The sequence below is a fragment of the Quercus robur genome, chromosome 3 (genome assembly GCF_932294415.1).
Source record: "Quercus robur chromosome 3, dhQueRobu3.1, whole genome shotgun sequence".
Taxonomy (NCBI): Eukaryota; Viridiplantae; Streptophyta; class Magnoliopsida; order Fagales; family Fagaceae; genus Quercus; species Quercus robur.
Window position 1 is genome coordinate 35,538,067 of NC_065536.1, and position 17,458 is coordinate 35,555,524.

Consider the following 17,458-nt stretch of genomic DNA (forward strand, 5'->3'; position numbering starts at 1 on the left):
ACTAGGTTTGGCAAAATTGGCTAAGGCACCAAGCTCCCACCAATGCCTCTCCTGTTTGGAAAAGTCTTGTAGGCTCTAAGCAATTGATTGCAAAGGTAGATTGTGTTTCAGTGGGGAGTGGCAATTTTATCAAGATTTGGGAAGACCCTTGGGTTCTGGACCTTCCAAATTTTATTCCCAAGCCCAAAGATGGAGTGAATTTAGACGAAATTTTAATGGTTTCTCAACTTCTTAATTCTTATCTGAGACATTAATAAATTAATGCAATGGTTTTAGATTGTAACCATTGAGTCTATTCTTAAGATCCCTACCTCTCTTGATTGTTTTGAAGACAATTGGATTTGGACTCCAATCCAATCTGGTGAGTTTATTGTTAAATTTGCATATTGGATTTGTAGAGGCTCTATCCCCCCCTCTCCTCTTGCCACTTTGTGTAGTTGTATTTGGAAATCTAATTTGCATGATAGGCTTAAGATGCTTATTTGGAGAATAGTGACTGGATGTTTGCCAACAAAGGAAAGTTTAAGCAGATTTATTGATAGTGGTGACATAAGGTGCCCACTTTGTAATTTAGAGTCAAAATCTTCTGTCCACCTTTTTGCCTTGTGTCCAGTTACTAAAGCTATTTAGTTCAAGAGTCAATAGGGGTTGAGAATGGAAGTATTGGGTCTTTCCATTAATCTTGACTTCATTCAACTTTTATTCCCCCCCCCCCCCCTCTTTTGAGGAAGATCTGTCCTTAGAACAAAAAAATGATTTTCTGCTCTTTGCTGCTATTCTCTGTGATTTAGTTTGGGAGTTGAGAAACAAAATTCATTTTGAAGGTATGTTGCTTGAGTTTGATGTTTTAGAAGCCAATATCCTAAGACTGTGGACTGATCACAAAAGAATAAGAGTCTCTGCTGGTAGCCCTCTTGTTTCTACGCCTTCTGTCCAATCATGGTTGCCTCCAGCTCGTTATTCTATTAAAATCAATGTGGATGCTGCAGTTGGCCCAAATTCTGCTTCAATAGCTATGGTGGTGAGAGATTGGAGAGGGGAGTTGGTGTCTGCTTGCTCCAAAAAAGTGAACACCACCCTCTCTTTCTAGGCTGAGGCTAAAGCTATAAAATGGGCTTTGTTATTTGCAGAAAGTTTGGAGGCTGTAGCTATTTCTATTGAGCCCGATTCTAAGGTTTGTCATGATACTCTGATTAATCCAAGTCAGCCACCCCTTAGAGAATTAGATCCTTTTGTTTTGATATTCGAATTTGTTAGCTTCTCATTTTAATTTTTTAGTTTTTTTGGATTCCTAGGCAGGCTAATTTTGCTGCTCACACCTTAGCCAAGTGGTCTCTCAATTGTAAAGTTTTTGGTTCTTTTGTGTTGGGTAGTTGTCCTTTTTGTTTTGATGATATTATCAGGGAGGAAGCTTGTTGTTTAATAAAGTCTAAATTCATCCAAAAAAAAAAAAAAAAAAAAAATTATTGGCCTACTTTAAATATGGCAACGAAGGGGCCAAAATTTCTAAATAGCACAATTTTAGCAAAAAAAGAACTTGTGCTACGTAACTAATAAATCTGTCATCACTTGGGGACTGTTGGTATTGTTGTTTATGCTTTTCAGTGTTTAAATAACAAACGAGAAAACAGACGGTCAAGAGGTGACGTAAAAGTGTTGATTTACGCCACCCATCAGTGTTTGCCACGTCACACATTTAAAGAAAAACCAATAGACCCTATCACACACAATTTTAACTTACTCCACACACGTATTAGAGAGCAAAGCTGGAGAAACAGCACCAACGCCTAACCCATTCCACCTCCTGCTCTCATCTGACCACCGGAGCTCCACCCCGCCGCGGCGTCGTTCTGGAGCTGGCGCCACCGCAGCGAAGTTCAAGGTTTGTTCTGCTCCTTTTTTATTCAATCAAATATTCATTCTTTAACACTATCATCTCTCCCTCACAGACCCAACACAACCAACCCAGCCACCATCAATGAAGCCTACTGATCAAAACCGCAGAAGATCAACGCCACTGATCAAACAACCCCAAAACCCAAACAAGCCACACAAAATTCCCAAAACCCACTGATCAAACAAAGAATAAAAAAAAGGATCAAAGAGCAATTCGAATTCGGATCCGAAGCTCGAGAAATGCCGTGTAAGCCACTCTGATTGTATACTCCCTTGGCTTTTGATTCGGAATTCTTGCCCAGTGGAGTCTACGACTGCGGCGGTTCAGAATGGGTCTGAGAATATTGGGTTGACGATTTGGAGGCTTTCCGGAAGTGGGTTTGCGGTGGGGAGTTTTCTGGGCCGAGAGGGAGAATTGGGGAGCGAGAGCTTCCGGTGGTGTATATACCAACAATGGCGCTGCGGTGAGGCGTTGGTGCTGTTTCTCCAGCTTTGCTCTCTGATACGTGTGTGCGGAGTAAGTTAAATTGTGTGTATTAGAGTCTATTGGTTTTTCTTTAAATATGTGACGTGGCAAACACTGATTGGTGGCGTAAATCAACACTTTTACGTCACCTCCTGACCGTATCCCGACGAAGTTTCATTAATGTTATTGTGGCTGGGAAGCACCCAGATGACATTCCTCTGAGCAGCTTATCTTTATCTTCTTTACACATCAACAGGCCACACACATAGACCTCATCTCTCTCTCTCTCTCTCTCTCTCTCTCTCTCACATATTTTATTTTATACTGTTTCTACTCGTAGAGAAAATATTATTCGCACGGTAAGTACCCCCAGCTTCCTTTCCATCCTAATGACTTTTGATTGATAATAACTAATATAGTTTTGATGATTCTACATGTCATTTTTTTTTTTTCTAAGTTATTGTGTCTGAAAATCAAAACCTATATCCGCCAAATTTAGTCTAAGTTCACTCATGACCCATAAAATAATGGGTCATGCCTAAGTTTATCTTGTCGAATTATCTGTACGCAAAGTGTTTGCGGAAATGCCTGACCTAGAAATTCAATGCACTTAATTAGCTTATGGTCAATGTTATCAAGTTATAATCACATTTGGCCACCATTTATCCACTTTCTAAAACCTACAATAAGATTGCTACAAACTACATGCACGGACTTAATAGGCAGCATGGCAGGCACATCATTGTGAATAGTTGAATGGTTGGCTAACATTTATAAACCCAAGTTTTATGAGTTCATGGCAAATTCAGTTTCTACTAAAACAACTTCATTAATGTAATTCCCTATTGTACTATAATGTCAATGAAAAAAAAGTTGTTCTTAATTCTCACATTCTATTAAGCCCCAATGGACATTATCAATGAATTGTTCTCTAGAGCCATCAATCTTTGTTGGCATTATTGGCCCAATTTGCTGGGAACTGAAAGCCCTCATAAACCCAATTATTTGCTTTGTCGAGACTCAAGTCAGATCAATAGTGCCAACTGCCAAGAGCCTTGTAGCTCAGCGGCATTACCTGCTCTCCTTTATATGGAGAGCTAGGGTTTGAATCCTCCTTCCCTCTTTATTGTAACTATTGAATTATCAAAAAATGAAAAAAAAAAAATTCGAAGTTCAAGTGATAGTTAAGCAATGATGGTATTCTTTGTGGTGCCTCATGTTTGTGATTCGAACCCCAACTTCCCCTCCCACCTTTATCTACCTATTAAAAAAGAAAAAGAAAAAGTCAAATCAACAGCCCTTTCTAGCCTTGTTTTACTCACCCTAGTAAAATCCTGTCCCCTCTTTCTAAGTTTTGTCGGCTCTCTTTGCTGCTTTAATTGAGATGAATTGGATAACTGCATTGTGTATTCCAGTGAACCCGTAAGAGGGAAAACTTAAATAGTTAAAAAAACTTAAATAGTTGAAAAAACTTAAGGAAAAGAAGGCAAGAAAGAGGAATATGGTGACCTGTTAGTAATTTATTGATTATACTGCTTCTGAATTCCAAAAAATCTCTTCGTTTGAGGGAGGTTTTATTTCCCCAGAATACAGGTATAAGAATCTTTTCTTATTTATTACCAATCTTTGCTGCTCTAATTGAGATAAATTGGATTAATGTTTGAGTTTCTAATGGATTACACTATGACATGCTATATAGAATTTTTTATGACATCCTATATAGAATGCCAGTGAGATGTTAACTATATCAAGTACCATTCATTTTCATTTGTCTTTAATAATATTCAGTTGATTCTTGACTGATATGGTGCATGGTTTTAAAAATATCCATTTTGTTAGGCTATCTTTTATTGCATGTGGTTATGTCACGGTACTTTCTCCTCACATGCATTTTCTGCCAAGAACACCAAAATTGTCCCTTATTAACTTAATTTTTTTTTTCTTCTTCAAGTTAGAAGTATTCTAATGTTTCTATATTTTGTAGCATGTACTTTAATTTTGCAATATAATACATCTTCAATTGTTTTGTCTGAACTGCTTTCAATGGTCTTGCAGAATTTGGTTGCTGCTATTCCCTTGCTGAGTTTCCTCACTCAACCATAACCATATAGCCACATCAACCATAACTATATAGCCACATTGCTACTGGTCCCAACTATCCTTACATCCAGAATTTGACACTATGGCCAATTATCTGAAAGCCTTATAAACTCTTATATTCCAAAAATTTTCCCATACCAAGATATCATAACTAAATGTCACTTAGACTCCCCTCCATGTCTATACTTCCCTCTTGTTGCTACCGCCTGAAGATTTATAGTTTGAAATCCAAGGGAGATTCTTCTCTAAATCCATGCTTCCCCCTTGTTCATTACAAAGTTCTATGGAGTTTCACTGAAAACAGACATTCATTTGTCAGAGGCAAACCACATGGTACTTTAATGTCTTCCACAAGAGATTGCATAAATACTAATAATCAGTCAACTGAAGAAAAATCTGTGTCTTTTGATTGGGGGGACCAAGGGCTAGAAGGGATTGAAGACATGGGGTCACCATGGGAAGGGGCAGTTATTTACAAGAGGAACCCGATTTTGCATGTGGAGTACTGCACAACCTTAGAGAGGCTTGGATTAGGAGAGCATTCGACTAAAATCTCCAAGTCTAGGGCTTCAGTTATGGGTTTACGGGTTACAAAAGCTGTAAAAGATTATCCAGATGGAACACCTGTTCTGATCTCCATTGACATATCAAGGAAGAAGCAAAAGTTGAGGCTTGATGGGATCATTAAAACTGTCCTTACTCTTGGCTGCAATAGGTATTCTAATCTATTAAATTCAATTGCTTATCTCAGTGGTTCATTGTACATGTTTGCCATCTTATATTGAGATCTTTTTCTTTTATATTTCACTCTAATGTGCTCCCATTAAATAAACTCTATTTCTCTCTGTTTCTGATCGACATGATTAAATTGGTCATGTTCTGAAATACATTTATGTACCTACTAGGCTTACTGGTTGTTTCATTGCATATTTTATGTGTTGCTCTAAAACATACTCTAGAGATGTCTTGAATTACTTACCTGTTTTCTGCTTCAGTAACTCTCATTGCTTGACTACTGAGCTTTGTTTTATTTCTATCTTCTGGTAATCATAAAATGAAGTTTTGGATGATTAAGAGACTAGGAATTCTATGTCCATAAAACCAGTAATTTGTTCTTTTGATATAATATCACATATTTTTTTGGAATACGTCTATGTAATCATATCTGTAATATCTGCAAGTGAAGGTTTGCTTTTTGATGAATTCTCAACAAAAGTTTAAATGATAATTTTCTTACTGTTGGCATTCTAATCTTATGAAGCCTAAACCAATATGTATATTGGGTGTCTTCAAAATCAAGAGAAATGATTTCCAGCTGACGTCTATATTTCTTTTCTTTTTCTGACATACCTATCCAAGGCACATATTCTCTGGAATCACTTTTGCTTAAAATGTAATTTAAAATTCCATATAGTGTTTCAGGAAATTCTGTCAGATTTGATCTGTAATGGAAGAATTATGTTATGAGTGAGCATTAAGCTAGGGGAAAAAGAGTAATATTATTGTAATCACTCTAGTTATAAATACTAATATTTATGTGTTAGGGTAAAATTAACTTAACAAATACCATAAACACTTTTTTATCGGAACAACATGGTATCATAGCCTATTTTGTGCTAGTGACCCCGGTGACCACAGCCCACCAAACTTTAGTCTCCAGCGACCACAACTGCCGTTGTTTCTCGTCGTTCACTCAACTCTCATTGTTGCCCATCACCAACCACGATTCCCTGGCTGGAGGAGTTGACTAGCACTGGTGACTGTTCGTGGTCATCGTGACATTGCACTGCTGTAGCTTGTTTGCGATTCACTCCTGAGTCTAGTTGGTTTTTATCCAGCGATGCACGGCAGCCCAATGGAGCTTCTTGCTGTAGCCCCAACCCTTGTGTGCTGCCGGATCTCCACTCTTGGGTGCCGATTTGATTTGATGTAATTTAACTTGATCCTCTTCTGTCTTTGGTTTGTTAGTGACTCAATCCTCTGTTTGGGTATTGAGGTTGCATGATCTAAAGAAGGCATCATTTTAGCACAAAGAAAGTATGTGTTGGATATTTTGAAAGAAATTGGCTTATTAGGATCTAAACCAGTAGGAACTCTATGGATCTAATGGTGAATTGTATGTGGATCAAGGGGAGCTATCATCTAATCTTGACAGATATTGTTGTTTGGTTGGCAAATTGAATTATCTCACAATCACTTGCTTTGCTTAGATATATCATTTGCAACTAGTGTTGTGAGACAAAACATGGTAGCTCTGCGTCTTCCACATTGAGATGCAATTATTTGGATGGTGAGGTATCTTAAAGCACATCCAGGCATTGGTCTTTTGTATAAAACTAATGGTCACTTATAGGTAGAAGCATTTAGGGATTCAGATAGGGTCGGATCATCTTTAAGCCCTGTTTGGTTGGGGTGATTTTAGGGAGGTTGGAAAACGGGGAGAGGAAAATAAGAGAGAAAATAGGTGAGGGTTGTTTGGTTGAGAGGGGAAGGGGGGAGGGATTTTGGTGGGGCTTAGGTATCTTCTCCCCAGGCCCACCAAAATCTATATCTCCAATTTGGGAAGAGAAAATAGGGAAGGAGAAGGGTATTGAGAAAATGCCAAAACTATCCTCTTCCCTCCACGTTAATGTCTTTTTTTTTTTTTTTTGAATCAAGTAGTGTGTCAGTTCAGTGGGTTTTATTTTTTTTCGATTTAAACCAGTGTTGTTAAAAGCGCGCTTTAAGCGCACTTAAGCTCAAAGCTCGAAGCCCCAAGGCTCCAGCGCTTTTTGCCTCAAAAGCTAAGCTCATTCAAAGAAGCACTCTTTAGGCGCGCTTTTTTGTGCTTTTTCAAAAAGCTCAAAGCGCGCTTTTTGGAGCTTTTTTATTTTTTTCAAGAAAAAAAAATCAAAACTGAATTAAAGCTATAGGACCTTGACATTATTGATATAAACCATTGATTTTGTATATTTTTAGTGTAAATCACTTATCAAAAAAAAATATTTTGTGTATAACTTGTCCTAAAACCCAAACCACAACCTCCTAGATCTTCTCTGTTTTTATTTTTTCTCCTTGAAACAGTAACCCACCTAGCTCCTTGGTACCAATTACCATGTTGCAATGTCCTCATATTCTTAGCTCATTCATGAAAAAAAAAAGTATGATATAATATATGTGGTAATTGTTTAGTTACTTTAGTGGTTGATTTTGAACATAGCAAACTAATTCTTCTAGAGTTATAGTCATTAAGTGATTAAATTATTAACTAATATTACTAATTAGTCATAGGGCATTATAGATATAGGAGATTTAGGAAAGGATACATGGAAGTATTGACATATCTAGCTTATCCAAAAAAATAAAATGACTTGACTTGCAATTCTTGTGTTAAAATTGCAAAAGTAGGGCATATCTAAATGTTATATGAATTATATAAAAAGTTTTATTTCAATTTATAAGATAATTTGATCATTTGATTGTTGCATTTCTCATTAATAATAATTTTTAAAATTTTTAAATTATTTTTTAAAAATTTGCGCTTCACTTCAATCAGGCGTGCGCTTGCGCTTTGTGCTTTGCGCCTAGGCTCCAAGAGGCCTTTGCGCTTAAGTGCGCCCCTCGCTTTTACCAACACTGATTTAAATGTTGGAATTTTTCCCCCTATTTTGTCAACATGTCTTTTTAATCAAAAAGTGGGGTTTGTTTTGTTTTGTTTTAATCAATGGTGGCTTTTTTATTTATAATCAAATGGTGGCTTTCACCTTTAATAATATATATATATATATATTATTTGATGATTATAAAAAAATTATTTCTTATATTATGTAATAGGGACAATGGAGTAAATTTATACAAACTATATTTTTTATCCTTTCACTTTTCTTTTCAATCAAACAAAAGAGTTTTCCACTCCACTTTTCCATCCTCTCAACTAAACACATAGAGGAAACTAAAATCTATTTTATCCTCACACTTTTCCACTCCTTTTCCATTTTCTATCCTCCCACTTTTCTATTTCTTCAACCAAACGAATCCTCAGACAAAAGATCCATTACTAGATATTGCACTTTTCTCGGAGGAAACTTTATTACTTGGAAAAGTAAGAAACAAAATATTATTTTCAAATCCAGTGCAGAGGCTGAGTATAGAAGCATGATACACACATCATGCGAGCTTATGCGGATTAAGCATTTACTTGAGGAATTAAAGTCTGATGTGAAGATGCCTATGTCTATGTATTGCCACAATCAAGTAGCAATTCACATTGCCTCCAATCTTGTGTTCCATGAGCAAACTAAGCATATAGAAATAGATTTTCACATTGTTTGGGAGAGAGTAAAAAGTGGTGTAATATCTTACCTCATATACTTCTACAGGTTTACCAAAGCTTTATGTAAAACATGTTTGGATTTATTATGTAACAAGCTAGGATTGATGATATATACATCCCAGCTTGAGGGGGACTGTTATGTGTGAGTATTAAGCTAGGAGCAACAGAGTAATATTATTGTAATCACCCTATATATAAATAATATTAATGTGTTAGGGTAATTAACTTAACAAATACCCTAAACACCTTTTTACCGAAACAACAAATTATAAAGTCAAGGCATAGATAATCACTTTTCTTTCCCCATTTTTTGAGATGTAATTTTCGGGAATGTGTTATCTAGGAGATAACCAAAACATCTTGCTCCAACTCGTTTTTTCTTAAAACATTTTTAGAAAGGCAATTAATTCTTGATTTATCATCTATGCCACTGCCTTTGATGTTTGACCAATTGTTGAAGGGGAAAAAAGTCTCTTGATTGCCATGCATGTTATCGGAATTACTATAGTGTCTTATGAAGACATTCCTCCTTCCAAACATATCCACGATCTTCAAAAGTAGCTACCAGATGTATTTAATCTGTAAGTTCATATGTGCCTTTAAGAGAAAAAGTAAGAAATTCATACATAACCACCTGAGAGAGTTAGACAGAACTAATTAAAACTAGGATAAGTAACCCCAAGGGCTTGGCTTTGTGGTTCCTATAGTTTCGTGAGATCCATGAGGTTTTGGATTTGAAATCTCTAGCCAGGATTTTAGGCCACCCCCCAAGAATTCCTTCCTATTCCTAGTATTTGTGGGATGGGGATACCACACCCATTCAGGATAATAGTCAGGTACTTGAAGAGCTTTGAATACCCTCGTTAGTGAAAAAGAAAAGAAAAAAAACAGGATAACTGAACCTATGCAGATCGAATTGCATGAAGTTTTGACACGAGGGATCACATGATTGAAGTTCATAAGATTCATAAATACTTGATATGGTTTGTCCATGATTTTACATCCTTTTTTTCATTATTCTCAAGGTGAAAGTATGTTCTTTGAAATGTATTATCTAGGAGTTGTAACATCAAGTTCCGAATAGCTGCAATCCTATCTTTTCTTTTACTCCATTTACACTGATCTATGACCTCTTTGTAAAGGAAATTGGTATATTCATTGCCATGAATGTTGTGGAACAGCCATATATGGCTTTGAAGGCTATTCTTCATGCCAAAGATACCATATTTAGTTTTTTCACAAGTTGCTTCAACTTAATTATTTATTTTATGTTGGTGCCATGAAAGGGGCCTGTGCTGGAGGGAGAGAGAGGGGGGGGGGGGGGGGGGGGGGGGGGGGAAGCTGTTCCAGTCATAACTTTTTGTTGAGGGTGAGTAAGAACTGCCTAAGCCAGCATAATTAAACATATTGGACCCAAAGTGGGTTGCAACTATGATACTTGGTTTATTCCAAGGGGTTATGACACTGCGTTCATATGCTTGAATTGGTGAGTACTTAGTTCCCCCACATGCTAAAGAATAATGTGACTCATGCTGCCCTACTTTAGAATTTTAGATCAGGCATGTGCATGCCTACCTTTTAAATTACAATAACCTAAAAGGTTACATCACGTCATTGCTAAAAGTTATGAGCAGATTAATTGTGGCACAATCTTAGAAATGTGAAAGCACAGTATTCTTATTATTTTTTTATCAGTGAAATACAATGGTGGTAAATTCTTAGGGTGGTTTGGGTTATGTGAGCACTTACCATTTACGGCTATATCAGAACTGACCTGGTCAGTTCTAAATAAATTCACAAATCAAGAATCATTCAAACTACCAAATGAAATCTGCGCTGAATTTTGTAGTTTGGTTTGGTCTTACTACTGTAACCACCAATGCATGAGTTCTTGTGTGCTTTGGTGCCTAGGTGACAAAATCTATGGAATGGATGCACTTGTATTTTTTTGAAAAATGACCATCTGTTGCCAAACAAGCAAAAAGTGCAACGGAAGGAAAGTTAAAAAAAGGAACAAATGAGAAAAAGTGAGTTGTGTATATTTATATTTTGTTGCAAATGTGCTACAGATATTGGGATTTTTTGAAAAAAAAAAGGAAGTGGTAATATTTCAATCTTCTGTATCCTTTCTCTAGTGCTTTTCTTGCTTAAACTTTTGTGAATTTGGATAGTTGGAAACTCTATCTTAAGGTATGAACAAATGCTTTGAGAAACAAAAGGAATGATTTCTTTTCATGTAGTGTCTGACATGACTTTTTAGGTCACCTAAAAACAAAATCTGCATGCATTTGCCTTTTGGGCCCATTCCACTTGCATCTATGATGCTGTCATTTATTTATTTCTGTTTCATATAATTTGATTCTTTGTTAATTTCTTGTTGAAGGTGTGGTGAGCCTGCTGCTGAGTGTGTATTCTCCAACTTCTCACTATTACTAACTGAAGAACCCATTAAAGAACCGGAGATTATCACCATGGGAGTGATCTTTGGAGATGGAAAAGCCAAAACATTTTCTGGAAGCGAGGAAGGAGAGGAAGATGATGAAGCCTTAATCGATTTGGATGACTGGCTGTATTTTCCTCCTGAGGAAAAAGAAATTGACATTTCAAAGAACATAAGGGACATGTTGCATGTGGAAATTACCATTAATGCAATTTGTGATCCGAGATGCAAAGGTTTGTGTCTTATCTGTGGTACAAATTTAAACACTAGTAGTTGTAATTGTAACAAACAGAAAGTGAAGAGTGGTCCTCTTGGAAATTTAAAAAAGCACATGCAGCGTAAATAATGTCATATTAAATAATAGAGTCCCATTAGAACTTCATTTATTGTCTCGTGTTTTCTTCTTACATAATTATGGTGTAAAGTATTACCCGACATTTCAGTGAAAAATTAGTGATCAGGGTATTTATTCCATATTGTTATTTGAATGTTGAGCTTTCCAACAGTAGTTGAGTACTGATTATACCAAGCAAGATTTAGACTTTTTAACTTTAGGCTAAACTTCCAGTTAAGCTCAAGCTGTGTAACTGGCAGCCCCCCATCTTGCAAAGTGTCTTGCAAGAAACACTAAACAAATTTTAACTGATTTTGCAAAATTCATTCATAACATCGAGTCCATAAGTACACATCAAATTGCTATATTCGCTGATCCTCTAGCCAACTTCCTTGGGGTAGGATCCTATGCTCCCAAAATATTTTCCCAACCATTTCGTGTGCATATATAAAATTCAATCTCAACGTCTGTATGCAACAAAGATTTGGTCTGGGAATGTTGAGTTACTCCAACGCTGGTGCGTCTGGCTTCACTAAACAAAGGTTTCCAAGGAAATGAAGGTTTCCAAGTAACGAGTTACTCCGAATTGAGGAGGGAGGGGAGTGTGAACTTTTTGTGGCAAAAGCAAATGGAAAGTTTATGTTTCACTGGATGTTTTCTTTTTGGACCATTTTAGTTCACGAACATTTTGGTAGCACATAATTTGGTTTATGTTATTTTTAACTTGTAGTAATTTGGTCTTTACCGTCAACTTACTAACAAAAATTGACTACAAATTAAAAATAACAAAGACCAAATTGACTGCTACCAAAATATAAGATCAAATTGATGGGATCAAAATGATATTTTGGCTTTCTTTTTTTGGGTGCTGTGCTGCATTGAGGAGGATTTTGACCGTTGATAATTTAAAGAAGATAGATCTAATTATTACGGAGTGGGTATTCTTTGAAAGGTGATAAAGTGTGGGTTTCACTTATGATGCACAATGAATTGCTGATTGGCAGTTGCACTCCAGATTAGCCCGATTAGCTAGTTTTTCCCTCTAACATTCCATGTACAAAAAACACAAGGAGGAAGCGAACCATTTATTCTTACGTTGTACTATGGCTTGGGAGATGTGTCTTAGGAACACCCCCCCACCCCCCCAAAAAAAAAAAAAAAAAAAAAAAAAAAGAGCCTATGGCTGTCCAACCCAACCAAAAACCCAACTAGACCTGAGTCAACTGTCGCCTGATCCGACTACTCTAATGATTGGCAGGTTGGTTGCGAGTCTCCTCCCCCAAAAATTCAAAAAACTTGAACCAACTTGCTGTACCAGCCATATTTGGCAAGATTTGCTAGATCTGGTGAGATCTCAGCTAGATTCAACGAGATTTCCGTTGGGTCTGGTGAGATCTTATTGGATTTTCGCCTTTATGATGCCAATTGAATCGATCGCCACCTATTGAAGGCTTGATATGCCAATTTAATCAATCTCTCTAGGTAGTGGCGTGTTGAGAAATCCTAGACCCCAATCAGGTCGGTCAGATCCTCATCAGAAGGGTCTAGTGAGAGTGAATCCTCCACTAAGCTAATGTGTGGAAAAAATTCCATGGTTACAAATATGTTAGAGCCCTCAATAAAAAAAATCTATAGACATAGATTATAGGCTCTATTTTTGTAATTATAACAAATACACGAGGAAAACTTAGTATGGAATAAAGAGAGAGAGAGAGAGAGAGAGAGAGAGAGAGAGAGAGAGAGAGAGAGAGATTCCAGCTAGTGTAGCAAGATCACTTTTATGTCATGTCATGCTCATGATGATAGTTGTATATATGGTAAGCAGTTTAAGCTATTTTAGGACTATAAGTAAGTAAAAGTGGAAAAAAGAGAATGTGCTATTTATGTCTAGTAGACATTTGTACTACTGGGATTTTTTTGTTGGAGGGGAGATGAGTTTTTATGGGTAAATGTATGAGATATATTTACGAACTAAGAGATAAGAGGCTATTTACTGAGTTAAGAACTAAAAGCTTAAAAACTTAGAAGCTCGTTAAAGAACTAAGAAGTTGATTTATGAGCTAAAGAGCAAGATGATAGGTAAGAAATTTATGAGCTAAAGAGCAAGATGATAGGTAAGAAATTTATGAGAGGTTAGTGGGCATTGGTGTATCTCCTGGACTCTTGGTGTGTTAGTGAAGAGCTTTATTTATAGCTGAGTTTAGGAGAGTGATTAGCAAAAAATCTCAGACAAAATTAGTCCTAATCAACAATAAATCTCTAGAAGATTTATCCTAAGATTTGGTCAAAGATGATCTATTCAGCTTTTATGAATTTTTGCCTTTTTGGGTAGTGGTGGCTGGATGCTGAAATCCAACTAATCTTGGTTTTAATGTTGGGATTTTGGAGATTATCCTCAGGCAATAAGATTAGAACATGCATTAAGGCTAGTGATCTTTGTTAGTTGTTATTAGGATCAAAGCTCCAAGGATTGATTATGTCACCCAAATCAGGTGTCAATTACGGGAAGAATTATGCTAACACCACATAATTGGGCACAACTCCTACTGGAAACTCTGTCCTTACCCCTTAGTGCCCTCTTAACCAAATTTTCCTAAGTTTTCTCATTAGGGTTTATGGGCTTGGTTTCTATACCAAATAATAAGTATTCTTAGTAAGAGAATGAGTTGTTTAGTTGAGAATTTCTGAAACTTTGAGGTTTGGTTATGGCTTCCTTTGGAGATTCTAGCCTTTTGCCCCTGTTGGGCAAAATATTTGGCATTATGCTCGTGTTTGCAAACTATATAGGCGTGTGCCCCTGTTTCGATACTCGGCCACTCAATCATCGAGTTACTTAAATAACTCGACTATTCTGAAGCTGAGCTTTTAGGCAATAAAATATTCTCGCGTTACTGTTTGTAACTCGGCAATGGGGAAACTGAGTTATAACCCAATGTAAATTGCAATTTTGAATGTAATGTCTCCAAAATATTTTGTCTCCTTCCCTTAGTCTAATTAGTAGCCACCCTCAAATCGTTCTGTCTCCCACCCTCAATCCGTTCAGAGTAGACAGCCAAATTCACATCTTGAAGTTCTCTTATTTCTACCCATAGGCCGAAGTGCAACGCAAACCCACACCCAAAACTCTCACCATAACCCTCACCATAGCCGAAGGTCAACCTAATCCATCTTCAAAGTTAAAGGATTAGAAACGTATTAAGGTAATTTGTAAATGCTGAGTTCAATTTTTTTCCCTTTGCATTTAATCTGAGTTAAGTGTGGCTTGTGCATGTACTCTGATTTGAGTGTGGCTTCTTCAACTTTTCTCTGTTAGATTTTTCTCTATTCATTATTATTGTTGCTGTTTGAGCTTTGTTGGGTTTGGTTTTGAACTAGGTTTTGATGCGTAACTAGGGCACAAATTCATGTAAAATACAGTTGGCTTGTATTAGGGAAAATTGCTTTTTAATTCATGTAGTTTATTTCAACAGAAAGTTAAAAAAACAAAAAAAATCTAATCTTTACCCTGGAACTATATTGTATTTGGGCTTTAATACGGATTGTGGGTCTAATTTGTTCTCTTAAAGTAGGAGCTTTAAAGTATAATTTTTCCACATACTTATAATAATCTGACTAGAGACTCAATAAAGCTATAGACACATCTTATGGCAGGAAATGTGAATTGTGTCTCAATTAGGTTTCTTGATTTCTCTAACAAAAGGTATAGCTAGCCTGAATTTTATAATTTAAAAAATAATATTCATCTTGAAAGGTAGCTAGAGACTTCACTTTCATGACCCGACTTTGCGGATGCTATTGACAATGGGATTACATTTTAGATAGTATGTACTCCACACTCCATCCAAGTTTCTTATTATGAATCTTGAAAGACTGAATTTTAATGCAAAAAAGTTTTGTTTGGTTTGATGATCTTGTATACTATGTAAAATATTGAGCTGCTGTAGGCTTTTTGATTTTTGTGGTTGCCTCTTCAAAATTAAGGTTAAGACTATCTACCAACCACCTGTCATAGATACAACCTTTTTAGTATTTCTAAGCACAGTAGTGAGTTTCTCATCTTAATCAGTCAGGCCATTGGTACTAAGAAAAAATGGCTTGCAGAGAGAAAGGTATAGAACCAGTGGGTCAATCCAATAGTTGAGAATGATCTTGTGGATACATCAATTTGACAAGTGAGTGGTTAGATGAAGCTTTAGTAAATATTTTGAACTAAAAATAAAATGAAAGGATGATTATTAGAACAAGGTATTGGGAACAACACTGAATTGTTTTTGCAAAATCTCTTTAAATTGCTTCAAAAAGGTAATGACTCGTTGCTTTGTGTGAAAGTTCTTGCACGTTTTCATGTAGGCTAGAATTCTATATTAAACATAGTGAAAACTTCTAATATGGCTATATATTCTTGATGTATTTCTTATGTTTGTAATTTAAATATGACCTTGAATGTGCATCAATGGCAAAGATTAGAAGGCTTTGTGTAATGAAGGGTTGACAGTGTAAGTTTCCTAATGGGTTATTGCAAACTAGTCTCTTAAGAGCCTTAGTATAAAGTTTATGCCACATAATATCAAAGAAATTCAGACTTCTTTAGTCTTGAACCCTTAAACTCATCCTTTGTAGTTTCAACCTTTCTTTTTCTATTCTCCATTTTTTTGTTGTTTCATCTTTCCTCTTAATGCCTATTGTTGCATTTATCAGATAGAAAGTTAATACTTTTTTGCTACATCAATTATATATAAGTTTCTTTTCACTGCATCAATGAGAATGCTTCAATCATCACAAGTTTAAAAAGAGGAAGAAAACGTCTTAAATGATAGTTGTATGGATAGTACATATGCAGTGCAGTTTCTATGCCATATGTTCTGTACTCATTTTTTTCTTAGCATAGGACCATCTATTTCACCCCTTTTTGGTCAAGAGATGACTATAAGCCTTAAACAACATTAATTTTTTGTCCCCTAACCGTCTCATCAAAATAAATTTGTTCAAATGATAATGAATACCTACATTAAAAAAGTATACGTGTTTATACTCTTAAAATGATACTCAAGCTTGAGAGCTGACAAGATAGGATATAGATGTATACAAATGACAAGATAGAATATTTTTAGGTTTAAACTCTAGTGCTTTTCTTTTTATAAATGTAAACCTATTTTGTAAAGGTAAGTACAATGCACACAACTATATGGGATTCAAACTTTGAGTTTAAAAGCTATAGCTATATATGTACTCACTCTTGAGTTAGTTGAGACTCAAAAAAAGGGGGGGGGGGTGTAAGTATGAGCTAAACTTTCATTGCATTGCCTACCAATCACCTTTCCTTAACTCCATACAAGTGAACAACCTATTTTACGACCTTTTTATATGTTTATAAAGCACATGGGTTTGGGTTGTATGATTATAATCTGGTTCTGATAAAGTCCTGAGTTAAACATTCACTGCAGTGGACTTTATTGGTTTTAGTTTAGTCCTGGTGTTGATTTGCGGGAATTCAACCTAAATTATTGTTATCTTTTACCTGAATCTTAAGTATGTCTATCTTCTTCATATATGTAATAGTTTTGATAGTTTAAAAACATAATTTCTATAGTAAGTTTCCCCTCCAAATTTCATGGTGATTGATTCTGATGGAAATTCTTTTATGCCAAATTTGAACCTCATGCATTTTCAATTTTAATCTCATGCATGTTTTCTGTCTAAACTTGCATGTTAGTTGTTATGATACTTTCATAGTTAATATGCAAGTTCTATGTTTTTTTGCAAGTCCTGGGTGTATTGGAAATTATGAATGTTTATAATTGCAAGTCCTGGCTGTATTGTTAATGTTTGCTTGTGATCAATGGTTTATTAACTAGATTGCATGCGTGTCAGATATGCAGCAACTGCCAAATATGGATCTTGGACCCGTGG

The 17,458-nt window shown here is 36.0% G+C and overlaps 1 protein-coding gene across 4 annotated transcripts; it reads left to right on the forward strand.

The window, feature by feature from the left end:
• Positions 1 to 1,748: 1,748 nt before the first annotated feature.
• Positions 1,749 to 11,688, forward strand: LOC126717918 (large ribosomal RNA subunit accumulation protein YCED homolog 1, chloroplastic). 4 transcript variants are annotated; one of them, XM_050419904.1, is made up of 4 exons: positions 1,749 to 1,882; positions 1,950 to 2,413; positions 4,418 to 5,177; positions 11,158 to 11,688. In XM_050419904.1, exons 3-4 carry the CDS (start codon positions 4,618 to 4,620, stop codon positions 11,558 to 11,560), a joined length of 963 nt encoding a protein of 320 aa, XP_050275861.1. In that variant the 5' UTR covers positions 1,749 to 1,882; positions 1,950 to 2,413; positions 4,418 to 4,617; the 3' UTR covers positions 11,561 to 11,688. The 4 variants fall into 4 exon arrangements, with proteins under 4 accessions (XP_050275861.1, XP_050275863.1, XP_050275862.1 ...); XM_050419906.1 differs by lacking the exon at positions 1,950 to 2,413 and having other exon boundaries at positions 1,750 to 1,882; XM_050419905.1 differs by lacking the exon at positions 1,749 to 1,882 and having other exon boundaries at positions 1,898 to 2,413.
• The last annotated feature ends 5,770 nt before the right edge of the window (positions 11,689 to 17,458 follow it).

Excerpts from the sequence above, each read along its gene's own strand:
- LOC126717918 (XM_050419904.1), top strand. The coding sequence starts at position 4,618 with ATGTCACTTAGACTCCCCTCCATGTCTATACTTCCCTCTTGTTGCTAC. Across the intron at positions 5,178-11,157 it reads CTTACTCTTGGCTGCAATAG|GTGTGGTGAGCCTGCTGCTG; the intron begins GTATTCTAATCT and ends TTCTTGTTGAAG.